The 25322-nt window shown below is 39.1% G+C and overlaps 5 protein-coding genes across 6 annotated transcripts in view; 3 read left to right on the forward strand and 2 right to left on the reverse strand.

Moving 5' to 3' along the window:
• The window catches only part of LOC144644840 (WD repeat-containing protein 7-like), a 24876-nt gene extending 21399 nt beyond the window's left edge, over nucleotides 1-3477 (forward strand). Inside the window, 4 exon segments of the mRNA XM_078504393.1 lie at nucleotides 15-97; nucleotides 365-464; nucleotides 995-1099; nucleotides 2373-3477. Of these exon segments, the coding sequence (XP_078360519.1) occupies nucleotides 15-97; nucleotides 365-464; nucleotides 995-1099; nucleotides 2373-2555 (471 nt within the window). The 3' untranslated portion in view covers nucleotides 2556-3477.
• On the reverse strand, nucleotides 3423-8128 carry LOC144644820 (leucine-rich melanocyte differentiation-associated protein-like). 2 transcript variants are annotated; one of them, XM_078504372.1, is made up of 4 exons: nucleotides 7925-8105; nucleotides 6196-6437; nucleotides 5541-5688; nucleotides 3423-4807 (listed from the first exon to the last, which is right to left on the reverse strand). In XM_078504372.1, the coding sequence occupies exons 1-4, from the start codon at nucleotides 7934-7936 to the stop codon at nucleotides 4784-4786; spliced, it is 426 nt and encodes a 141-aa protein (XP_078360498.1). In that variant the 5' UTR covers nucleotides 7937-8105; the 3' UTR covers nucleotides 3423-4783. The 2 variants fall into 2 exon arrangements, with proteins under 2 accessions (XP_078360498.1, XP_078360497.1); XM_078504371.1 differs by having other exon boundaries at nucleotides 3432-4807; nucleotides 6196-6456; nucleotides 7880-8128.
• Nucleotides 8129-8408: 280 nt separating this feature from the next.
• Nucleotides 8409-13376, forward strand: LOC144644822 (centrosomal protein 20-like). The gene is made up of 7 exons (XM_078504376.1): nucleotides 8409-8452; nucleotides 8552-8640; nucleotides 8885-8993; nucleotides 10472-10559; nucleotides 11078-11184; nucleotides 12444-12494; nucleotides 12628-13376. Exons 1-7 carry the CDS (start codon nucleotides 8425-8427, stop codon nucleotides 12699-12701), a joined length of 546 nt encoding a protein of 181 aa, XP_078360502.1. The 5' UTR covers nucleotides 8409-8424; the 3' UTR covers nucleotides 12702-13376.
• Nucleotides 13377-14009: 633 nt separating this feature from the next.
• LOC144644824 (hepatocyte growth factor activator serine protease-like) lies at nucleotides 14010-18193 on the reverse strand. Its single transcript, XM_078504378.1, has 3 exons — nucleotides 18169-18193; nucleotides 16285-16464; nucleotides 14010-15092 (listed from the first exon to the last, which is right to left on the reverse strand). Exons 1-3 carry the CDS (start codon nucleotides 18191-18193, stop codon nucleotides 14767-14769), a joined length of 531 nt encoding a protein of 176 aa, XP_078360504.1. The 3' UTR covers nucleotides 14010-14766.
• Nucleotides 18194-21497: 3304 nt separating this feature from the next.
• Nucleotides 21498-25322, forward strand: part of LOC144644839 (unconventional myosin-Va-like) — a 43557-nt gene continuing 39732 nt past the window's right edge. The window contains exons 1-5 of the mRNA XM_078504392.1: nucleotides 21498-21660; nucleotides 21761-21868; nucleotides 22002-22116; nucleotides 22330-22386; nucleotides 24262-24406. Of these exons, the coding sequence (XP_078360518.1) occupies nucleotides 21634-21660; nucleotides 21761-21868; nucleotides 22002-22116; nucleotides 22330-22386; nucleotides 24262-24406 (452 nt within the window). The 5' untranslated portion in view covers nucleotides 21498-21633. The remainder of the gene's footprint in view (nucleotides 21661-21760; nucleotides 21869-22001; nucleotides 22117-22329; nucleotides 22387-24261; nucleotides 24407-25322) is intronic.

A 25322-nucleotide genomic window follows, 5' to 3' on the forward strand; every position in this document is an offset into this window, starting at 1 on the left:
TTGAATTTCACTAGGTTGTTGATATCGTAGTTTACTGCTTGGATCAAAGGCAGCTCAAAGAGAAAGGAATGACTGAATTATTTCCCGGACTTTGTAGGTAAGGATTTTCTTTATCTCTGCAGACTTCTTTGTTTGTTTGTTTGTTTTCTTTTTCAGGGTAAGTCTCGAAAATCACCTAGCACGAGCGCGTCCTTGCTAGCCTGCGAACGCAGACGGAAAAGTATGCGAAAATAAAATATAAAATAGTTTTTAAAAAAAGTTTTTTTTTTTTTTTTTTGTTTTTTTTTTAAATAAAAAAAAAAAATAAAAAATTTAAAAAAAAAAGTGAAAAAAATAAAAATAAAATGTTCGACTGGTTTAACAGGTTCAACATGGTGAGCTACTCGCCCCAGTCCCGCCGCCTTGCCGTTGGTGCAAAGAATGGACAACTCGCTTTGTATGATCTGCGATCGTCACGCTGTCAGGTAGGAAGAGCTGGTGAACAGTTGAGTTTAAAAATCTCGCAGCTTTACAAAGAAGTTATTCTGACCTAAACCCACGCTGCGGATCAAATTTGTCGTTATCAAAAGTTTTCAGGCTGGGGAAATTGAAAACGTTGTTCGAAGGTCGTAAGATAGAAGAAGGGGAATTTGTGACAGAATTGGGGATTAAAAGCAGAGGACTTCCCCTATGCTAGAAGGGAATCATAAGACTGCTTCATCCCTTTCGTTTAAGTCCCCTTGGTCGGGATGTAAGGATCGACACCATGGGGTACTAGTGATAAGTGCAGGAGGCAACGGCGTTAGAAAATCGCTCTCCGCATTCCGTTGCATTTAATTAGAGTTAAATAGGAAAGCGAAACCGTCTTCAGTTGATACAATTTATTCTATAATGCCATTTTTCAACCTCGAATTTACCAGGACAGGACACTTGTGAGAGTTAGAGTGTTGCCAAGAACATAACTTGCTGTCGGCGGATGATTTTTTCATTCCATTGCTTCCATTCTTGTTTGCAGATGGTGTCAGCTCACTCGTCCCAGGTAACAGCACTGTCTTTCTCGCCTGATGATCGTGTTCTTGCTTCGTACAGCTTTGGAGACTCAAAGATTTGTTTCTGGCAGGTAAGAATTGAATCAGGGTTTTTAGCGGCCTGCCCTGAATAGTGCAAGTGGTTTGCTAAAAGACTTCAAAACGACATTCGTCCCACTTGACTGACTACAAAAGGGGACAGCTAGCAGTCCAAACTGAACGGGTGATGACACGAAATCCCAACCCCCAGAGAGAGACCCTGGGAACGAGGCTGATGAAATCCATTTTCCCCAAACAGAGGCGGCCTATCAGGCTTAAGCTGCGTTCACATTTAACCCGAAACATGTTTAGAATAAACATGTTTCAACGGAACTTGTTTCACCTAAACATGCTTGTTATTGCATTGTTCACATAAGGTGTTAGTTTCAAACACGTTTCATGCCTGGTGTGTAATTTATGCGGCTTCACGGTTCTTGCATAAATCTTCACCGTAGAAATATCCCGGGGGGGGGGGGCCCCCGGCCCCCCCCCCCCCCCAAAAAGATAGCTCGAAATTACAATAAAGTTAAATCTTCGTCTTTCTGTTTATTTTCAAGCCCTTCGATGAAGCAGGGCTTTCGAGCGTTTAGCAAGAAGACAGTATGTTCGAATTTGCGCTATCAGTCGGTAGCAGAAGATTTTTATTTTGTGAAGTTTGTTTTTCAATTGATGCTGCAATGCTGCGCGCTTGTAGCCGCCGTCGTAAACTTTCGTGGCGATATTTTGCCAAATATTCTGCCTTCTATCCGTCACCGATAATTCATATTTAATCGCTTTGTTAGCCCATATTTTAAATAAACATTTGGTCTCATAGAAAGCCCAAATTTGAAGCTTTTGGGCACTCGCCTCCGCACCGCATGTCCGCCATTTTTAGCTTGTTTAGTCTGATCATGATTGAAACTACCCCGTGCGGTAGTTTCAATCATGATCAGACTAATCATGTTTTAATCATGATTCGCGCAATGCACTGCCTGATGTGAACACTTTTCACAGCGAAACATGTTTCATTCGTGATCAGACTAATCATGTTTCGGCCTAATGTGAACGCAGCTTTATACATTCCCAGATTCGGCAAATGCCGATTTGTATTCGTTTTTAAAAGATTGTTATTTTTTTTACGGAGGTCAATATAAACTCACACGCCTTCGCCTACGGGCCAATGCTTTGACGGATTCTGGCAAGTGAAAAGTTTGAATAATATGGAAAAAAAGACTTCAGCGATTGCTGCATTCGTTTCTTTACTTCCTTTATGTAAGCAACATGACGTATCTTTGCTCATATGCACCTGCCATTGTTGATATACCTGTCTGTTTCTTCTCTTGGTAGACTGGTTCTTCGTTATTTGGGATGCTGGGTTCGTCTCTGAAATGTGTACGTCATTACACCACAGTATCTCCATCGCCGAAAATGTCTCCCGCCCTGCTGAAATTAATACGGCTGGTATGGATAAATCACAAGAACGTGATTTTACTCATGGCGGATGGAACAGAGTACAAGTATTCTGTATAGAGACAAGAAATGATTCATGGACTAACCTGGCTGTGCGGCTGTTGTAGTCAAAATAATTTATGAATGTGAATTAAATAAATATTGTATTGTATTTCCCATAGTTTCCCAGAGGAAACTTTGCTTCAGGCGCGTGTTTATTGAAGATCCGTTGTAATAAGCCTGCGAGCAGGCTCTCTCTTCGGAGGCAACGGAAGCTCTACGGGGACAAGCGGGAAAACCGAAACTTGCGCCTTTGGCGCTCTCTCGTTACCTCCAAAGCGCTTACGTTGCCCCCGAAGAGAGATCCTGCTCGCAGGCTTCGTTGTAATACATAGCCTGTCCTGCCTCAGGAAGGGACATGTTGTTAGGGGGGGGGGGGGGATGCATGTTGCAGTTTACGCGTGCATCCCTCTATATTTTCGTATTTTTCTTTCATCGTCAAACACGAGAAAAGAATTGCGAAAGAGAGAGCTGTGAACAGTCGTAACGTGTACACACACAAGACTGACAGTGTAGCGGGAACATGTTGCAGCGACATGGCCCGAATCGTATCAGCACAGACCAGGGGACGTGTCGCTGCAACATGTCTCTGCTACATTCTTTTGTTCCAGCTACAAGTTACTGCGACATGCCCCGCAACCTGGACCTTCGTATGTACACACCTTAAGATTGTACTGAAACGGATGAAATATGCATTCCACAATAATCTACGCGTAGGAAATAGACTTCAGAGTGTAACTAGCAAAAAGCAGAAAAGTAATGCTTATATAAGACGCTGCTTTGAAAAACAACCGTTCTTCAGCTTAATCGTTTTAATTAATTCTAACATATCTCAAAGCCATTGAACTAAAGCTTTACAATTCATCTTTACAAATAGACAATCTAAACAAATGTCAGTAGCTTTCTTTAATAATTATGCAAAATAAAAGAATATCCACATGAACTCTTTACTGCCTCATCATTCTATCCCCTTTTAATGTCATCACCATCCACTGATTTTGTTTCGGTTTATTCAAGTGTGCGTTTATTTATTCACTGTATTTACTTATTCGATTGATAGTGACTACTCACACCATATGTAGTAAAAAAACCCTTCCCCCGACCAGTAGAGCAATTTTACTGGTCCTCTAGTGCAGCATGCAGTTGCTATTGTTTATTTGGTGGGGTAGGGCCGGCATTGTTCCGCTTGCTTGTTTTGATGTTCTCTCGAAGGGAAGCAAGCTACTCATGTGGGACCTTGTGAGGGCCACTACCCGACCCGACCACCCGCCCCAACGTCACTACCCAAACAGAATTATGACACTACAATGAATCCACGCGAGAGTTTTTGTCTTGCCGTGCTATGTTTTGAATTTGTAGACTTCTCTCGGCGCACCATCTTTTTGATGTTGCCATTAACAGGCAAGTAAGGCGTACATACCATAAAATTCCGACAAAAAAGCCCTGCTGAACGCCCCTGTCAAGCGGGCTTATTTTCCGGGTGGGATATACACAGGTCGGCTTATTTTTGGATGGGAATTTGCATTTCAAAAATTTTTTGGGTTTCTCTTTCGACAGATTCTGACTGAAATGTTTTGGTGCATACGATACCACATCATAAATGAAAATCATCTAATGTACAGTCACTCTGAGCATGAATTCTCTAATAGTGTAGCGTAAAATACAAAACAAGCCTAGGAACAGGAACAATCTCATCTGGTGGAAAGGGGGTTTCACTTGAAATAGCCATGGTAATATTGCAAAAGAAGGCATTTGTGAGCCCCTGAATGGCATGGCTACTGCATTTGCTGGCAATTATAAGCTTCATTGATCCAGTGCACAAACACAAAATTGTAAATTAAGCAATTTGACTTGTTTGACCATAATTATTACTAAAAAAATACATTGCTTTCACAACAGCTTGACATTTAGTGAAGTTGCTACTTCAATTCTTAATAAACATCTGCTTGATGAATTTTCCTTTTTTTTTTTTACAAATTACCGGTATGTATGAACTTTCTGCCATAAATTATATTATTAAAAAAATACATTTTCTCTTCTGATGATTTAAATACTATGAAATTGTCTCCATAGAGCTTTTAGTTTTTTATAAAAATGTTCATTAAGACCTTTCACTTGTGGTCACTTAAGAAAATAGCTCATCTTCGTACTTTTTCTCCACCAAATCAATTCCCCTGCATCACTTGAACGTTCCACACATTTTGCTTGCAATCAACAATAAGTCTCCAAAGAATGGTAGAAAACAAATGTTATTGAGCAGCACTTTTCTTCCGCTGCAATATATATAGAAATTAAAATATCAGTTAAAATACACTTTCACACTGCCTGAATTTTTATTGCTTCTGAGTGAAAAGCCCCGTGGGGACGTGGAATAAATGTATGTATGTATAATATGAGTAGTGAAACTTCTGATGTAGATAAGTGGTTATCATGAGATTCATTAAGGTTTGGAGCAGGTGGGCATCAGGGTTTTTGCACCCGGGAAGTATCGGCAACGCCCTACCCTCTGGTAAACTGAAGTCAGTTTAGATGTTGAAAACACCTGGGCAAAGTCGTGTTTACAGCTGGTCAACTTGTCCAGTGTCTGGCCCTTAATGAAGTTCCTGGGTTAAAACCCCTGTAACCTTTTTTTGTCAAATGCGAAGTGACATGTAACAGGTTAGTGCACTGGACTAATCTGACCAAAGTTCAAGCCAGGGCCGGGGCCATTACATAGTGTTCTTTAGCAAGACACCTAACTCTCAAAGTGCCCCTATCCGTAGGTACAAATGAATTAAATGCTGGGGGGTACTGCGAGGTGTATAATTAGGTTAGTATCCCATCCAGGGGGAGTAGAGTAATCCTTATCACTTCACACTATGGAAATAGGAGACAAGTGTCAGTCTGATGATCACTATGCTTGAACATGGTCTTGTGTGATTTTCTGTGTGATTTCACAAATCGTCTTTGACAACAACAGAGAAGATTCAATACATGTGTAGATGTTTTTTTAGCTGAAACACTTACCTTTTCCTTGTGTTTCTTGCTGGGCTTCTTTGAACTAACAGAAAGTCTCCTGTTTCCGTAAACTTTGCGTGCTTCTTCCCTTTCTTCTGCAGTGATAGTATGATCATCAAGCACAAGTAAACTAGGAAGATGGCTAATAACATAACACCTGCAATCAAAGTATGTTTACTTAAATTTTAATTAAATTGTACTTAGTTTACCATTTGCACCCATCAATGAAATGTGAAGAACTAAGCATACAGATTTACTTTTAAAATGTTAATGGTTTTATCTGAGTGGTTATGTGACACTTTGAACCAATGAATCCTTTTTGTTTTAATCTTGCTCTTACTAAAGTTTCAACTCTAGGACAGAGCCTCCTTCTTTAAGACTTTGTTCAGTAACCTACCTCCCCCACCCCCACCCACCTCCCCCACATGGGTCTAAAATCAGCAATAGCCGATTCCCTCTATAGGGCGCGCCTGTAGGGAATCACAGTAGTTGTATTCATCAAACCATGCGCAAGACTTAGCAATGTGCATCGTTGCTGAGTCTCGCGCATGGTTTGATGAATACAACTACCGTGATTCCCTGCAGGCGCACGCTATAGAGGGAATTGGGTATTTACAACACTCTGTTAAATTGTGATTGAGTACTTTACAAGTTGTTTCAATACCTGTAGTCCTTGTACTGATGATAGGTGCCACCATTAAAATAACTCGGAGCTGCTTCATTGTTCATCATGCTGAAGTACTTTAAATTTGGAAAGCACTTTGCTACAGTCTCAATGAAAGCGCTCAGGTTTGTAATTTTATTCTGATTTACCCAAAGTGTGTGAAGTGACTCCATGAATGGAAACTTCACATGATTGGTCAAGTTGTTATTGTCCAGAATTAATGTGTTTAGATGGGCTAAGTCCTGTAAAAAATGAAAGTCGCTAATCTTTAGTCAAGGTAAACAACAGTACTGATTGTTATAAATTGAGTATAATACAGTCAAACACTTTTCTGAAAACAATATACATCAGTATTTTTGCCAAGTTGCTCACTTTACATTAACCTTGGGCTGACACCTTGCCGTGTTGGTGAAGCTTGTGTGTCTGAATTACCCAAATAGCTGTGCTGGTGGGGACTTAAGTACCTGGCAGGTCCAACCATGCCGGATTGGTTGAAGGGTCCAGAACAGCCCTTGGCCCTCCAGGTTGAGGGTTGGGCAGCAGGCTGATAACCCGCTCGGACCACAAAATACTAACTTATTACAGAAACTGAAACTAGAATGACCACAACACCCTTTTGGGAAGCAGGGGTTCAAGGTGTATATACCCGGGTGGAACAACGAGCAATGCAGGAAATGACGCATAAGCCGCTGATGAAATTGCTGTCCCCCAAAGCATGTGTGAAGATCGGGGAATGGAATGCTCACTTTACAGTCACTTTTCTTATAATTATGCAGAAATCTATATATTTCACCACAGGGAGACCGTAATAATTAAGGAATTGAATAAATTAATAAAAGAATACTACTCACGTGGTTCTGTTTGTTTCCTGTGTTGTTTTTCTTTGTGCACAATCAACTATTATAAAGGACAAGACAAGACAGGTCAGCATACAATAACAGTACTGTCGTGTTTATCAACTGTGCATACAGAAAAACAACACAATAATATTCTTTTATTAATTTAACAATTACTCAATACAACCCCCGCGTTTAATTTTGAAAGACTATTGTGGACTCCCTGTGGTTACACAAAACTAAAAATGCCTTCTGCATCATACACAAACCCCGGGGGGGGGGGGGGGCACTCCCATATATGAGCTATATAGGTATGTCCCGCTGTGAAGGGTATGGTTTTCAAGCAGTTTAGTCTGGGATAGGGTATAGAAATCAGAAAGTTTTGGTCTAGAAAAGGGTAGCATTTGCCGGAAAACTGCTCTGTGTTATGACGAATTTAGTCCAGAATAGGAATAGAAACTCAGGAGAGAAAGAGACTTTCCTAAACGTAAATAAAATCATCGCAGCATCGTTGTTGACAGATGGTTTTCCATTAAAACACTGATAGTGAAACAGTTCTAAATAATGCAAGTCTGGGATAGGGTAGGGATTTACGGTGTCTAGTCTAGTATAGGGTTGCAAAAATCAGCTGAACATGGTCTGGTATAGGGTAAGGGCTTCAAATACCCAGCGGCACAACCCCACCCAAAAATATACAGGGTGCCCCCCCCCCCCCCCCGGGAAACAAACACACTGGAACAAAAAGCACGCAATCTGTTCTAAATCCCTACTATAAAGTACTCATCAATGAAGGCACGAAACACAAATGCACTTTTGTAAAGTACAAACCTCAAGTTATAAAAGGATACGTGAAACTATTATGACTCAAATCTAGAACAGTAATGTCGCCATACTTGCTGTTCCATCCGGTTGGAAGTTCAGTGAGCTCTCGATAAGCCAACGAAATTCTCCCTGGGTTGCTTGGATCCAGTGTTATGGTGTTCATTGTATAAAATATACGGCTCGTCTATAAGTACACCAACATTTGCAAGCCGCGTATTGCGCTGCTAGATGCGAACGTGTAATCAGAACACTTTACAGAGTTTTCACATGTCAACAGAGGAAGCGCTGTGGCATGACTAGGGTAGGGTCGGGTTTTAACTGAGCATATCTTGTTTCTCGTAAAATAACAATTGTAAACCGAACAAAATATCCTTAGTCGTATTCTCTTCTACATTATTTGAGCTGAAAAAACGACAATCTAGCCAGTTAGTACACGAAACCGATTTTGTAGCATTGACTGTCATAGTTGATACCTGTCTCCCCTCCCATCATTTTGAAGTTTTGTCCACTTTCAATGGTGAGCCCGCGAAGTATCAGCTGAAATGCAAACAACTTCACCGCCATTTTCAAAATGGCGACAGTGGATGAGCTGAAAAGCGGTAAGCTGTCAACAATATTTCTTTCTTTTCAAAGTCCCTATTTCTGTTTCGTTGATTAAATAGAGATATAAGAACGTGTGTATTTTGCTTTCGCATCAGTTTTAAAAGAAACCTTAGAAAATAGAGGTGTTCTTGGTCAAATTCGTGCTCGAGTTCGTGCAGAAGTCTTTGGCGCCCTGGATGATCAAGTGAGCGATAAGTTTATTATCTGCATGCTATATGTTGTTTTTATTTCACTTAATACGCGATTCCGTAATGACTTTTATGGAGTAGTATTCACATCACTAAAACAATATACAATGTACAAGGTATTTATTGTATTGAAAACGTACTATGTTTCAAGTTAGTTTAAGATACCTAGTTTATTTATACCAGTTTCTTTATTGTTAGGAACGAACATAAGCTTACTGAGAGAATTTTGTTCAATTTCAGACAGAACCGAGACCTGCTTTGTCCAATGAGAACTTGTTAATCAATGAACTCATCAGAGAGTACTTGACATTCAACAAATACAAATACACAGAATCAGTGCTGTTAGCAGGTAAAACACAGTGGGCGGGGACAACCACCCGGCGATGACTACCCGCGCACCGACGGGAGGGAGGGGGGGGGGACACAGGGAGAGCCAGTGGCGACCGGGGACGGCGGAGGAAGCGGACGAGGAGAAGGGGGAGCACAGAACGCGCACGCGCGTGTGTGACTCTTACCCTATTTCATTGAATAGTACATGTAGTCAGGGGTGGGGTTATTATTTTAATTTGCATTAAACAGGGGCAATTATTTGAGGGGAAGTGATTAATCAAAGGAGGCATTTATTTCAAATACATGAACATGTATCATGCGCTGGAAGTTCAAACGAAGTTTTTATCATAAAATGATACAACTGTTTTTCCATACATACTTCGTTTTGTTGTCCCATTTTATCATAAAATAATCACCCCCTTTGGTAATTGGCATTTTAAATTTTATAACTCAAGATATATACTATACCATTATAATAAGCCATTTCCGAATTACCCTTGGCCTCTGTTTGAAAACGAGTGTATGCGCGAAATCATTCAAATGAAAATGAGTTTAATTTGCATGAAAGTGGACATGGAGGTGAAACTCATTTTCATTTGAATGGTTTCGCACGTAGACTCGTTTTAAAACAGAGACAAAGGGTAACCCAGAAATGGCCTATTGCATGCACCAATGCCATACAATACACTCTGGCACTTATACATCAAATTAATAACTGTAACTTGCAGTGTTTATTGTTAACTGTTTCTGCTGTGCATAAAACTGCTATAAGGCTGTATGCTCTACCCTGGCTGCCTGCCTACCAAAGGTTTTGTCTCACATGCTAGTATAGTACAGCATACATCAAGAAAACAGGTTACTTTTGTCATCATTAGCCAACAAAATAAGCCACTTTTATGCTAGATATAACTACGGGGTGATGTGCCACTTGCTTTTCTGTAAATCGTGCAAAAGGTAAATTAAAATGTTAAGTCTGCATACAAGTCTAGTGGCCCATCAGGCTGGAGCTTAAGGTTTCTCTAGCATTGTAATTAGCCGGACCCAAACACCGGGGGAGAGAGGCCCGAACCCGAGGCCCGAAGCCGCCCGCCCGGGCCGCCGGAGGCGAGCGCGCTAACCATAAGGCCACCGCGCCTCCCCTAGCATTAAGTGACTATAGGAATATTCCTACTCTTCCCTGGATGGATCATGCCAAGATTCATCCAGGGGGATGCTAGTCCATCGCTGGGTTAACCCCAGCATTAAATTTTATGCTACCTATTTATACACCTGGGTGAAGAGAGACACTATAAGAGTAAAGTGTCCTGCCCATGATAGGCCCAAGAACACAGCAATGCAGTGCCCTTGCCTGGGCTCAAACCCGGAGAGCTCGATTCTAGTTCAGCGCACTAAGCGTAAGACACTCACTATGCCTCCCACTTAAAAATCCACAAGAGCATGCGGTTAGGTTAGATTTAGATTTACCCTGACAGCTGTTTTGCATTTTATCATTCCCAGAAACAGGTCAACCTAAAGAACCAATGGACAGACAATTTCTTGTTCAAGAGCTTAACATCACGGAGGAAAGCTCTACATCACCATCCATGTGGGTGCTTAATAACAGAACTTATATTTCAATCAGTCAATCAATTGCTTATTTATACAAATAGCATGTAAGATGTGGTAAGCTTGATAAAAATGCGTGTGTGTGTTAAATTAAACAAGATTAGCATTTAAATTGAGGCATCATCGTCATCATCATCATCATCATCATCAGACTTCATTAGATATAAGAAAGCCAAGTTAACATAATAGTTGATTTGAATTTTACTTGAGTCACCCACATACAAATAACATAACAGAATAAAAAAAGCAGAAAACATTTTTATTGATATTACACAATCATTGAAATATTTATAAATTGTACACTAAAAAAATTGCCCAGAGTTGAATGGAGCGATTTATCAAGGGCGCGCATTTTGTTATCCACCAAGTAACCTCCAAATTTGATAATTAATAACACAAACTTTTCCTTGATATTTCTGGCTGTCTTACTTCCTCCAGTCTAATAATTGTAGAATTTTGGGAGGCATCAGATAACTGGTAGGTTCTGTTTTCTTGTAGGCCACTCTTGTATGGGATTTTGGCTCACTTTCTTCAGGGCAGCCACATTGATGGGAGAAGAATGAGAGGTCTGAGGGATGAGCCATTATTAAAGCCTCATTCTAGAGGTCAGTAAAATTTACAAGTTTGTACAGTCATGCATGTTTAATGTTAAATAATATTCTTGTGATAGGCCGTTTAGTGTGATTGTCTGGGGGAGAGTTGTTCTGAAATGAACTGCTGTTTGTAACTGGGGTTTTGACTTAAGTCATCTTCAGGGTCAAGTTAATACCGGTAGTTGTTGTCAGTCGATGATGTTGTAAGTCTGGTCCGTTGAAGCTGATTGGTCAGTTTTGACGTGACGATTCGTGTAAAGTTTGTCAACAGTAATTGGTCAGTTTCGATCTGTCTATTGTTAGTCAAATTAAGTCATTCTGTTTGTGGTCCATTTGTCGGTTTTGTTTATGTAGTAAATAAGTCTTTTGTAAAGTGCCAGTAGTTGTTGACATCCGTTGATAGGCGTCTGTTCTAAGTTTGTGTGCCAGCTTTCTAGAGTCAGTTGTTGAAAATAGTTTGTCTAACTGTAGGTTTTAAATAAGCATTTAGCAGAGTCCAAGTCAATTTTGTGCTTAGTAAGTCAGTGGTGTTCAGAAATGTATTGCTGAATTCTCATAATGCCCGCGTGGGGTTTCGCTATTTTGCCTGTCTCTCAGCTTTGGGATTGTGGGAGGCACAGTGGTCTAATGAGTAGTGCATTGGACTCTGGATTGAGTGGTCTTGGTTCGATCTCTGGCCAGGGCCACTGTGTTGTGTTCTTCAACAAGACACTTTACTCTCACATGGTGCCTCTCTCCACTCAGTGGTGTATAAATTGGTACTGGCAAACTAACTGGTGGGGGTTTAACCCTTCAATGGACCAGCATCCCATCCAGGGAGGAATAGAAATACTCCTAGTCCTTTCACGCTACTGAAACCAAGATAAGCTCTGGCCTGATGGGCCACTAGTCTCAAACGAAGACTCATGCAGATTATGGGAAAGTTGACCGTAAAGTTAAATCATACAGGAGATATCCGAGCTTCCTTTGTGTCTGATCAAGCTTGCTAGGAGGCTCTAGTTTGAAAATTCATTTGCTGTCAAAGGGCTAGAGGGCAGGGGGTTGGAAACACTTTCACACCCCCAACACCCTTAACAAAAATGATGTCAGCTGGCTACCTTGCGTTACCCTGTCTATATTGAAGTTGTGCCCCTGGAAAGGATTTTTTTTTTTGCATTGACCCACTCTGACCCCGCAGACATTCAAGTAGAATCTTGGTTCGGCCATATTTTGCTGAACAGTCTGTTTCTCTAGTGTCACTTATGATTTTGCTCCTGTGTTTTTAAAATTAGATCCGCGATCAAGAAGAAATCCAGAAGGCTCACCACATATGCGAGACAGAGGTAATTGAGTGGCTCTGATCTTTATTCTGTCTGTTATTTTTTATTTATTCAGTCTGTTGCAACCATGACTCCAAGCCCCATTTTGTTTCAAGCAATCATTTCATTGACACATTTTTTTTCATCTTGCATACAGGTGATGGAAGTAAATTGGATTCACTCCTTGGTCAAGATCCTGAGCCTGTTGTGGTCAGAGGAGGCAGAAGATGACACCCAATTCTCATAACAATTCTCATGACTGATTAACTCACAACTTCTCCTTATATTTCTATAAAAAATAAACTAGACATGTTATGAGAATACAGCAGCTTATCATCTCAAGAAAACAACAGTTGAACTCAAAGGAAACAATACCAAATGGTACGAATCAAGAGTATTTGATACTAGGAGAAATTGGAGAGATTATGCGTGACATTTGTTTTTCCCGCGAACGGCAAAAATTCAACTTATGCCGTCTGCTCATTGGCGTTTGTACACGAAAATGAGTAGTTTTATGTTTGTCGTGAATGTGAGATTTTTTTCCATAATTTTACGAGGGATTGATTTTAGTCGACAAAAAGGTAACCAAATGAAAGGCAAGCTCGCGTTTGCCGCGGTATAACGTCAAGCTTAATCTCTCTAATAAAATGTCCACTTTCTAATGGACAGTTTGTAACCATTTTTTTTTTTGTATTTACATTGTTTGCCATTTCCCAACTTGTACCTTTTATAAAGATGTACCTATACTAGGTGACTTGATTATTTGCTTGTAAATATATTTTTGCCGTTCAATTTACGCTTTCCCAATGTATATGGCTTTGTCGAAATTGCTTGAAAATTAAACGTGATTTTCAATGTTTTGAGGGATGATTGTTGTACAAGGACTGTTGTACAATGATTGAGACCAATTTAGAAAATTAAACTTAAATTACAGTTATAGATAAGTATTCGTCATATTCTCAAAAAAATTTAATGGGATCAACTTTCTCCGAAGTTGTTGGTCTTGTTGTTTTGCAAGTCTCTGATTTTCAGCATCATATTCGATGGGCTTTTTATAGTAAATGCTCATTAACACCGGACTAAACAGAGAGTATCTCTGTTGTCATAGTGGTCTGCAGATAGCCCTTGACTAGTTTTTAAGTGCTGTTTGAGCTCTTGTTGTCAGCCGAAGTTTCTGGAATTGTGCTAGCAATTAGCAACATAAAGCGCATGCCCGGGAAGATGTCAGGATCACAAGCCTATAGCTATAGCTAGACAAAGACTTAGCGAGGATTTTAAACGAACCTTCATTTTCGCTTCCTTTAGTAGAGTTAGTGAGGCATTTTTCTCGACCATCAATGTTATTTTTGTCCTTTTCATGCCAGTTTTTTAAGATATCATTTAGCGATGTTTGTCCACTGAAGTTTTTTTTTCTGAAACTGCACGTTTTTTAAAAGCGTTTTTCAGTTTCAGTTTAGGGGGTTTGAACGAACCGGCACTGGCCCCTGGATCCGCCCCAGAAAGTAAGAACATTACACGTTGGCTCAAAGATATCAATTTTATATTCTTGTGACAAAAACAATATTATCTCATTTTTTCACTGCGCTCTCTCGTTAGATTATTTTTTTTCCTACTCGAACATAAATTTCATCTATTCTCCGTGTCACCGTGTAATATATCCTCTATATATTTGACCCAAACTAACCGCCACTGATAATGTCGCGGATATTTAATTTGTAGCCATTGTATCAAATTTTACATTATAATCGAGCTTTATTTGCCGTTTTGGGCCGGGGAGCAAATATTTCTTGCGAAAGAGTTCTACAAAGCGTTTTATTTTTGTACCTTGGACAGAGGGCCACCAGTTGGTCAGTATTAACTTTTATGTGTTACCATCTATAAATTAAAGTTGTAATGATAGGGTCTTAGTCAATTATACTCTGGCGGTTTAAGCCAACGTTTTGCGGGTATATTCGTATTTTCTGCTGGTTTACGGTCAAGAAATTATGGCGGTTTCGGCCTTTAGGAGAAAACGAAAGCCGTATGGGGTCTAGGAAGAACAACTAATATGGCGGTTTGCGGAATGTATGATCCTCTATAATAGATCAGACCCTCGTAAATATAGGCACTCTATTCTGATGTAGTAATGCAAAAGCTTGTTGTTTGTTGTTGTTTGAATGGAATCAGTTCTTGGCCAATTAGTATTCGCTATGCATAGGCTCTAAAATTTGCCGGCCAAAGAGTAAAACATCTCCAAACATACACAATCCGTCACGCAATTGATCTCTACTGGTCACCGCAAATAAGCTGGAGCTGCTCAATCAAACATGTACGAAACCCAGCCAGCAAAAACCACAGAAACAATCCCGAGCTTTGAATATCGCGAGGCAGTGTTACAGTAATCCCCCATACAGCAGCTGAAGTCACACTTGATCACATCCGGGCCTTCACATGTTGGATTGTACGCAGTACACAGTCTGTTGGAGGTGCATTTCTTGTGGAAGAGTTTACTGGTGTTAGTAAACCCTTCCTCCTTGCTGAGAGTCAGACACTGGTCGTACATGTAAGGACAGTTGTGTGCCTTTTGGTGAGATTCACAGTCTGACCATGACACGCCACTGGAGCAGATGTAACATTTCACCCCTAGGAAGGTCGCAGAAAAGAAAATGTGTTATCTAATGGTAGTTACCGGGAAGTAAAATGATTTTGGAGCCGGGTAGCTTATTGTATACTTTCCCTTGGATGGTGTGAGGGCGGGGGGGGGAGGAGGGGGGGGGAAGTCGAGCTGAGCCTTCACTTTCAGCTACTTTCATGTACCTTTTGCTCCTGGTCCCTCTCACCGATTTCCTTAAAGGCTCCCTCCTCGTTGTAATTTTTCTATCGCAAAATATTATGCAATGTCGAAATTTCTTCCGGTTCCCCCCGCCAACCTTGGAAGGGGATCGTGGGAAGGGGGGGGGGGGGGGGGGGGGGGGGGGGGGGGAGGGGAAAAACTTCCCGCCCTTTCTTCTCTCGACTCTCCCCCCCCCCCCTCCCCGACCCGTACCCCTGTCCCTCTCCACCTGATGGCTATTTTAAAATACGTTTGGTTTGTTGAATAAACCTTGCACCGCTGAATTAAAAAGTTTTTTTTTTTTCCACCCCAAAAAAAGCGGGGCCTAAAAAGTAATATGTCATGAACTAGTTATATGCAGGGCAGCTCGTAGTCCGCGGTCCGGAGAAAACGCTCAGTCTTGCCGTACATCATTTTTAGACCCTGTTAACTAGACAATACCGTGCAGCTTGCCTCGCCATTCTGTTGCGACAAAAACGATACACGAAAAATTGCCCTTTATTACACAAGCTGAAGCAGACTGTTTGTCTTTCAGCAAGAGTTGGGTGAACCAGAAACGTTTTTTATTTTTTTTTTTCAATTATTTTTTTTTTTATTGCCAAGAGGGGTAACGCCAACAACGCTTCACACGACTCGCCTCAAGATGATGCAGCAATGCCACTATGAGAGCAAAGTATTAAATTAGATGGTGTTTTTTAAATTTATTTTATAGTGTTTTTTAACTGCTATTTTAGCAATCAGCACTTAAATAAAGGTATTAATGCAAATTAAAATTGCACCCAACGTAGCCTAAATAACAGCGCTTTTCAAGCACCCGCAGACGACAAAAGATTAATTTGCTGCGGAAGCATTGTTTCCCAGAATGTTTCTTTTGCACGGAAACGGGAAAACATTTTTACCGGAAAGCAAACGTTTCTGAAAAAAAATCCAAAACATTGGGAAATAAAATTTAATTCCGCAATAATTCTTTATTTTGTTTTAAAATAACGATAGAATAGTTACCGGTGCAAATGCCCCAGTCTCCATCCCGGTCGTAGTTATTCGTTGTAGCACACCAGTCGAAGCGCGAGGGACCGCCTCTGGTACAGAAATGAGTCTCCTGTCCCTGGTATATGAATGGAAACACACAACATTTGCCATTTTCTGTCCTTGTCTCGCATGTAGTATCCTCCTCTCCAGATACTATAAGAAATCAAACCAACACGAAGGTTAAGAAATGTACTATGCGGTTGGTTTACGCGGAGTGTAATAATGACAAATCCACTTCTTTCCAGGCGCGCACTCAACTCAGACACAAAATTTTAGGCAAAGTTGCTGCGGTTTAAAGCTGTACACTTTTAGTATATATACCAGTATACGAGTCTGTAGGTTTGTAGTTGATTCTGTAAATAGCGGATTTCGTTTGTCCCGCGCGCTCTTCGACGCCAAAAACAAAAAACATTGCGCTGGACAAACGCGCTTACGGATGTCGAAAGGCTTCCCAGCCTTCAGTTTGATACGCTGCTATTCAATAGCTAGAAAACGACATAAAATATCATGTGAAGTAAAATTTACGCTTTTTTCCTTTCTGACAAGCTACCTGATTGAATTTATCCACGAAAACACACTTTCATTATCTTTTGCATTGAATTTGCGACTTTTGAATTCCTTCCAATAATAACAAATACTTTTAATTTTGTGTTTACTTGTGAAATCTTTAAGATTTGAGGCCCTCGATCGAGAATACCTCATAATACAAGCGTCGAGACTGTTATTTTAAAGCCATGACATACCTTGTCCAAGAATTATAAAGAGTAATAGTACATCCAGCAATAAAAACGTCATTCCGTCCGTTTTGAAGTATGCAAGTGATAATATGGCGGCTCGCCTCGCTCGCTTACAGCAGACAGGGGGCTGAGATAAAAATTCGCAATTTCCCGGGTAAACTGACTTGGACGACGCAAAAACGCACGTTTTTTTTGTGTCAAAATGAAGAAAAACCGCCGTTTTGTTGAAACGACAGATTGAATCTCCACACTTCTCTAAATGCGGCCAACAACGCTCACATACAACCATACAGAGCTTTTTTAGAACGACGAAATGATATGCTTATTTTTTAGCTTCTTGTAGGGAATTCCCGCTGCTAACTAATTTTTGCAAATTACAATAACGCTCTCTCTCAGCTTGCAATTTCAGATGAAATAAGAAAACCGTAAAAATATAGCCCTCTGTGACAGAAATAAATTCATTAAAATGTAGCACATAAAACTCGAGATAAAACAAGAAATATGGGCCTGTAGATTAATGGCTTTCTTATTATCTTTGTTGGACTTTGTTCTGTGCACTACAGGACATTTTTTAACCAGCTAAATTGCATTTATTTCATGTATATATATTTTTATCATTAATTATATATATCTTGTGGCTTTTTTTATTTTGTTTCCCTAGATTTCTATGTGATGATTCTAAATGTCAAATGTCTCTAACTTCAGTTGAAAATGTTATATTAATATCTTTATCGTAATGGAATCTATCGCTCGCAACTAACAATCTTCGAAAGAATTGAAAGAATTATTTGCTTCGATTTTTGCTACAGATTTCTTTCTTGTTTTCGAATATTCCATGTTTTACCTACTTGATGATGTAAACTTGCGGTTACTCATTTTTGCTGGTTATAGTTTTTCCTTTAGATAATTTGATGATGTTTTTATTATTCTTTAAAACCGTTTTCCTTTTTCTTCGGTTTATTTTTCTGTGAAAATGACGCGAAAGTTTAACTGGCTTTTAATAAAATAAACCAGTTCTCGGCGCGAAAATATATATAGTGCAAACACTTTTCCCATTTTAAATTTCGATATAAAATATTGACTTCTGAAAATTCACAGTTAACAAACTTGAAGTACCCACGTTTAAATATATTTAAAAGATGCATGGAGTGCCCGGGGGTACTCCTTTTAACGGCTTTTAGGGGGAGGCCCCCCCCCAAAAAAAAAAGGTTTTTTTTTTTTCCCCCCTTTTTTTTTTTTTTTTTAAAAGGGGGATTTTTTTTTTTTTAAATTAATAAAAAAAGAAAAAAATTTTAAAAAAAAAAAAAAAAAAAAAAAGAAAAGGGATTGGGGGGGGGGGCCCACCCTATATATTTTTTTGGCCCCCCCCCCCCCCCCCCCCCTGGTGTTGCTGTGGAACGTCAAGCTCTTCCATAATAGGCTACGTGTTGCGCTCTCGCGACGGCTGTGTTAGTGCAAATGTTTTCCCACGAGCAGAGTTCTTGGTAGTGTTCTGTCCAACTCAGTAACTTTAAAGGCCTGGCTCACCTAGAAAACATTTTTGCTGAAACAATGTTCCTTGTTATTTTTCCTAGGTGGCTTAATTAGTGGGAAGCAAGGGAAATGTTTTCTTGCCCGGGTGGCTAAACAAGGAAACAATGTACCGGGAACAAAGTGTCACGGAAACATGCGTATAAGCTAGCCAACATTACATCCATGGTAGCTAAACTGGGCAAAATTTGTGTCCGGGAAGCAAAAATGTTAAAAATGTTTTCTTGTTTCCAAGAAGTAAAATTTATTTCAGCAACATATGTTTCCCGCTCAGCTAGGAAACATTTGCCTCCGCAACAATGTTTCTGCAACAATGTTTCCTAGTTTAGCCAGGCCTTGACTCCTGGACCAGCTGCATCGGCCACTTTAGCGTATGCAGAGATGACAGTTCGACGGCGAATCTGATGTAGTCACAAATCCCCTGCATCATTAGTATACAGGGCATGCTTTTAGGTCCCGCAGATTTAACGGGCACAAAGCTATCAAGTCAAAAAGTGGATAAATACAAACAGTTAAAAATTTTCTTTGCTTGTCCTACTCACTACTATTTCGCCATAAAGGGTACAAGGTGATCCTTATTCGTTATGGCTGTGGCTGATTTGAAGAAGTTATAAATTCAATAAAAAAGTTGAAAAGAACATTCAAACTCAGGCTAAACTAATGAGGGTTTGCATTAGAGCGGGAGAGCGGGAATGTTGCTGTTATAATCACCGAGCTGGCAACCAACTAACGTACTTCATCCTGATAAAGCATAGCAAAGAATAAAGAAATACGACAAGTAAGCCCAGATGCCATTTCAGCCAAGCGAGATGAAACCCACCTTTGAAAAATTGATAGTGAACGCCTGAAACAGCGGACAGCAGTCCAAAAATAATCGCCCGTCGAGGTCGAGAAATCGGTTGTTTTGCGATTGAGAATTTTTGATTAGTTAAGAACACGTCGTTTTTCAATTCATCTGTCAAAGAATTAAATTATATTAAAAAAATTTAAAACACCTTTTCTTGCTGCGATATTAAAGTGCCCGAAAAACTACTGCTTAGAGTCGAGTCGTTTTATTTAATTGACACCGTTAAGTTTTTAATGCGAAATTGAAAGTGCCCGAGAAACTTCTGCTTTGTGCAGCTAATTTAGTCACGTCGTTTTTAATTGGTCGAGACGTTAAGAACATTAAGGTCGCGGGGGACCCTTAGGCTCTTCTTGCTTTTTTTTAAAGCGTTGGAGTGACGCTGCTCGCAATTTTCGAGATATTTTTGATTGGACAAAAATATGGCGCGGCGCGTGTTTTTTAAAAAATTTTTTTTTTTTTTTTTTCAATTAAAAATTTTTTTTTTTTTTTTTTTTTTTTTTTTTTTTTTTTTTAAAAAAAAAATTTTTTTCAAATTTTTTTTTTGTTAAAAAAAAAAAACATATAAAAAATAATGGTAAAAAAAGAAAAAAAAAAAGAGGGGGAAAAAAAAAAAAAAAAAATTAAGTAAACTTCCTTTTTAAAATACCCGCGGAGAAAGTTCTGCTCTGTGTACCAAAGTTCCTCACGTCCATTGTGTTCTAAAGTTAGACACGTTGCGTTTTTATCGGTCAAATAATTAAATTAATCTTAATGGCTCTTTCAAAATGCACGAGAAACTCCTGCTCCTATCCGTTTACTTAGTTCAGAGTCACGTCGTTTTTTAAGTTGGTGGAAAACTCCTGCACGTTTTTAATTGGTCCAGATATCAAAAAAATGAACTGCATTATTAAAATACAGGGGGTGTAAATTCGGGTAATAGTATTTCGGTCCCTAAAATTTTCTGAAGTTTGAAAGTTCAGCTAGCGTATCCGAAAAGATACACTTTTCTTAGCGTTTAAAAATAAGGCTTTAAATTGCACAAAAATGACACTTATAACGTAAAAACGATGTTCCGACACCTATAGTAAAATTTTCTCCTTGGGTGCCCCTAAATACCAGAGAAACTCCTGCTCTGTATACCTAGGTAACTCACGCATTTTTTTAATTGGTTGAGAAATTAAAATATCTGAGAATCTTCTGCTCTGTTGCTCGCATCCGTCTTTAGACAAAAAGGCGAAATTACGACAGCGACATGCGGACCATTCTTATAGTTGTGACACGACAAGCTTTGAAATTGAGACGGGAGACATGTATACCTACCCTAACAGGACCTCACTAACATACAACCATCATACGCCGGGTCATTCGAGTAACATACGAATAAAACACGAAATATAGACGGATGGGTATTCAAAAAAGTCATGCAACTTCAGCTAACCATAGCTATTTCAGAGGAGCTCTAACAGGTCCTAACATGCGGCATAACTTTTAACAAGTGCTTGAGCAAAAAGATGTAGGATGCAAGGGGAAGGGGTGGGGATTACCGTGTATCTGGGTTTTCTTGCAGTCTGATTCAGCAACTGCTCTTTTCTATACTTCAGCTCGTGAAATCCCTACCTATTAACATACTCCCAGTTTGAGATTACCTATTTTGGGCGGCGCCCTCCAAACCCCCCCCCCCAAGAACCCGGGTTGGTTTCAATATCATTCTATTTACCTTTTTTTCGGGGCCTTTGTAATATCCGAGGACCGCATCAGCTGTCAGGATCAGTTCATGCCGTCTATATTTGACAGTCTGATTTGCATGACATTGCTACACTTCCCCGCGGATATCCCGCTTACCAAATACTTATAGCAAAAGAAAAATGATAATAAAAAACAATTACAGCAATATATAAGCAATATTACGACTTACCAACTATTTTAATTTCTTATTTAAAACAACTATATTCGCGCAGAGTAAAGCCCGGAGCATGAAAAGCGAACTGACACTTCTTGCAGACGTCCTTGCAGACTGGTAAGGTCACGCAAATCAAGGAATTAGCGAAAGTAGCGTACAACTGGTCAGCGGTTTCACGTAGCAGCTTGCCAAATCTCGACATGGCGGTGGCGGTGGAGATGAATTCTATCACATTTCTCTCCGCTTTTTTAGCGCGGAAACTCTTTACATGATGTTTTTAGTACAATTTAACATCATATATGGATTAACAGAATTTAAAACGCCTGAAAATGACTACGTTTGAACTCTACACGAAGGTACTATAGTAGGGCTTCGCTTGTTGTCAAAGTCAGCTTACGTTTACCTGGTACAAGTTTCGCAACTTTATTCTCCGCCGGTTTTCTCTCCTTCCTTCAGGGGGCTAGGGTGTGGATCCCTCACGATCAAGTGGTATGGATTGGTGGAGAATTAACCAAAGATTTAAAAGAAGACGGCGTCTTAGAGATAGAACTAGAAGATGGAAATGTGAGTTGTTGTTTCATGTTGATGTTGTTTCGGAAAACTCATGATTTGAGAGCCTTGTTAGTTTGACATTCTTGTTTTTATTTGAGGTGCTTATGTAAGCTTAGACTGTTCTAATTATTTTTCTTCTCGACAGGACATTACTATTGATATTTCCAAGGATAAGAAAAAGCTCCCTCCTCTGAGAAACCCCGAAATTCTTGTTGGCGAAAATGACCTTACAACCCTGAGCTACCTACACGAACCTGCCGGTTTGTACACGCAGATATATCAATCAATTTGTTGTTTGTGTACATTTTTCTCGAGAATAATGATTTTTCCTTTGTCCTGTCTTCTTACGAGACCCATTGAATATTTCGTGTTTGTTGAAGTTCGTGTTGAATTAGTAAATAAGGCTAGTACAAATCAAAAATCCATTTGTTAGGTGTTTGTTAATAATTTTCTTGATTTTGTTTCGCTTCTAGTGTTGTACAATCTTCAAGTCCGTTTCCTGCAGTCCAATGCGATATACACGTATTGCGGTGGGTTTACATGTCTTATTTATGATTTTCCTACTTGGTTAGCTTAAAATATTTTTAAACGTATGAGGAGATAATATTGGAAGTTAAATTTTAATCACTTCCAAACCATATCGTGAAGTTATTGGCGCGATGCTAATTGCTCTAGAGGTTTGTAAGTTGCCGTGTTTACTCGCTGGATAAATCAGCGCTCAAGCAATATCTTATTTTAAAATAAGCAAAAGTGTTTGTTTTCAAGTTGTTCTAGAGTAATCTTTTGTTTTGGTTTTGGTAAGCCTGCAATAGGCTGTTTCCTTGTTTAGACATTTAAATTGAGACTGCCTCAGGCTAGAAAAACGCAAGAGAAATCTTAGACCATTTTTTCAAATGCAAATTTCTTTCACTTGTCTGAATATTTAGATTAATTCCTGTCATTTTTATTTGGTTACGTATTTACATGAGTTTAATGGAATTCTATTTCTAGAACGTTTTATTTTTGAATTCAGATCATCCCAAAAAAATACTACTGCTAATAAAATTGCTAAAAAGTAAAATTTATTGGGGGATATTGGCATGCATTAATTTTATTGTTTAAACTGGTTCTTCAACATAAGCTTAGTTATTTAGGGTTTTGAATAAGTCAGCAAATTGGCAATTTCACTGCAGGTTTCTGATTGCCTATAATCCATTGCTTTAAAGAACCAAAAAAAATTGTCCTTATTTTTACAGATTTGACATATTGTTTGCTGGGTGTATCATTTAAATCGTGTTGAATTGTATTGGGATCAGCTGTTTTAGGTTGGTTTGGGACTACAGCTGAATTGAATTAACAGTATTGAACACTTTTTTGTATAAATCAACCAATGTGAAAGACTGACTCAACCAAACAAACCAGTCTAAAGCATTTGATCTCAAACTACCACAGCCTAACCTTTTCAACCAAAAAGAGTTTGAAAAGTGTTACAAGTGTTGTGACATTTCAACCAAATCAGTCAAAACTGGATAAAGTTATCAAAAAAGTGAAAATGATTGGTCCCAGTAGAACATGATAACCTTTTTAAATATAGGTAACTACAATTGAATCTCAAGTCATCTCAAGTCAACGCATTTTTTGCAGTTTACTTCAAATACTGAATTGCACCTCGTAGCATTTAAATTGACTTTTTGCAAACTTGCGTGCACTTGCGACTAAACTTTCGTGTCCGTTTGGCCACCAAACGCAAGTCTGTACGCAAATTGAACTTGGAACTACTTGCGTCCACTTGTGTTACCGTTTGGCCAGGGCTTAAGAACCACTGAGCTAAACGAATTGAGTTGTAAACATAATTGCTTTTCTTATACAAGTACCGCTACAAGTTGAGTTTCCTTGTACTCCTTTAGCATGCATAAGTGCAGGCCTTATTCTTAACCAAATTTTAGTGTACACAGCTGTTAAAGTGTCCAATAACAATGTGTCCAGTAACAGGGATAATTAACAATAATTTACAAAGTTCACGTGCTGGGCATGAGTGTCATCAAAATCTGACTGTAATCAAACTTGTGATTAAACAAATTAGTCTCCCGCTACAGGGCTGTCCAATTTTTGTTAAACACTCGGCAGACGTAAGATTACAGACCGAATTGGACTCCGCCCAGTCCTATAACCATTTTTAATAAGCTATAAATATAAGAAACATCCAGTAAGAAATACAGTGTGTAGTAAATAATAAAGATGGTATATTTAGTGGTGTTCAATTTAGTGAATTTATTTTTGGGTGGGGCAAAAAAATCGGTTTTTTTTCCCTTTTTTTCGTTTTTTTTTTTTTTTTTTTTTTTTTTTTTTTTTTTTTTGTTCCTTCCCCCCCGCGGCTGGCGGCGCTTTCCTCCCAGTTTTTAACAACTTTTCTGTTTTAACTGTAGGTATTGTCCTGGTTGCTATCAACCCATATCAGCAGCTTCCTCTGTATGGACCTGATATCATATCTGCGTACAGTGGGCAATCCATGGGTGATATGGACCCACATATCTTTGCTATTGCTGAGGATGCATTTAGAGCCATGGCAAGGTAATTTTTATTATTTACTGGTAAATACAAATCTGAATAGCTAATCACATCTCAAGTGTAAAATATCGCTGTATATTTTAAAGAGTCTCGCAATATTTTGTTGAGTCCGTTTCCAAGTAAAAATGTACAGCGTTAGCATACACAACTCAATGGCTATTAAGGGGAACCTCTGTTCTTGAGGCAAGTTGCGTTGAGTTGTTTGAATTAATGCCTAAACTACAATTTTTACAGGACAGGAGAGAAACAACATTTAATAACAACCGTAAACGGAAAATTTTTTTGTTTTTTTTTCCCCCCCTTTTTTTTTTTTTTCTCCCTCCCTTTTTTCCACCATCCCTTTTTGGGGCCCCCCGCGGACCAAAATTTAAAAGGGGGGGCGCGGGGAAATTTAAAAACAAAAAAATACAAAAAAACCCCCCATTTTTATAAAAAACCTCCCCCACTTAACTACTTTTTTTTTTTTTTGTTCTTTTTTTTTTACTTTTTTGGGGCGCTTTATTTTCCAATGTTTTCTTTTCCCAAAATGCTGTCTTACCACCGTTATTTTTACAACCTTTTGGGTGCCCAGGGAGATTGAGATTAAGAGGACTACACAGAACCTGTAAAACCAGTCTTGTGGAGTACAAAACTAATATCCTGTGATATAATTTGTACTCTGAGATATAATGTACTTTTTCATGCCTTATTATTTGTTCTCTTAACTAGGAAGTGGAGTTGGTTAACAAAAAAACTTTCAACACCAAAATACAATGTATATTTGAAGAAAAAAATTAAAAAGCAACAACAAGGAACAAACAAGGACATGCATGAGGCTTTGTTCTTTCTATTCTGTAGTTTTTAAAATTTGTTTATTACAATCCCAATTTGCAATTTTTATATGCTAGCTTCTTGGAAAATGTGACTTCATAAACCAATG

The sequence above is a fragment of the Oculina patagonica genome, chromosome 2, assembly GCF_052425735.1.
Source record: "Oculina patagonica isolate OP01 chromosome 2, crgOcupat, whole genome shotgun sequence".
Taxonomy (NCBI): domain Eukaryota; kingdom Metazoa; phylum Cnidaria; class Anthozoa; order Scleractinia; family Oculinidae; genus Oculina; species Oculina patagonica.

Bases quoted from the DNA above. Each gene is read 5' to 3' on its own strand.
- LOC144644820 (XM_078504371.1), bottom strand. From the start codon at position 8,016: ATGAACACCATAACACTGGATCCAAGCAACCCAGGGAGAATTTCGTTG. The intron at 6,457-7,879 runs GTATCCTTTTAT...ACTAAAGATTAG, and splicing joins TTGAGTCATAATAGTTTCAC to CGACTTTCATTTTTTACAGG. The intron at 5,689-6,195 runs GTATTGAAACAA...CTTTGATTGCAG, and splicing joins CATCAGTACAAGGACTACAG to GTGTTATGTTATTAGCCATC.
- LOC144644822 (XM_078504376.1), top strand. From the start codon at position 8,425: ATGGCGACAGTGGATGAGCTGAAAAGCG. The intron at 8,994-10,471 runs GTAAAACACAGT...TATCATTCCCAG, and splicing joins AGAATCAGTGCTGTTAGCAG to AAACAGGTCAACCTAAAGAA. The intron at 11,185-12,443 runs GTCAGTAAAATT...TTTTAAAATTAG, and splicing joins ATTAAAGCCTCATTCTAGAG to ATCCGCGATCAAGAAGAAAT.
- LOC144644824 (XM_078504378.1), bottom strand. From the start codon at position 18,193: ATGCATCTTTTAAATATATTTAAAC. The intron at 16,465-18,168 runs GTGGGTACTTCA...GATTTCTTATAG, and splicing joins TCTTTTAAATATATTTAAAC to TATCTGGAGAGGAGGATACT. The intron at 15,093-16,284 runs GTAACTATTCTA...CGACCTTCCTAG, and splicing joins AGACTGGGGCATTTGCACCG to GGGTGAAATGTTACATCTGC.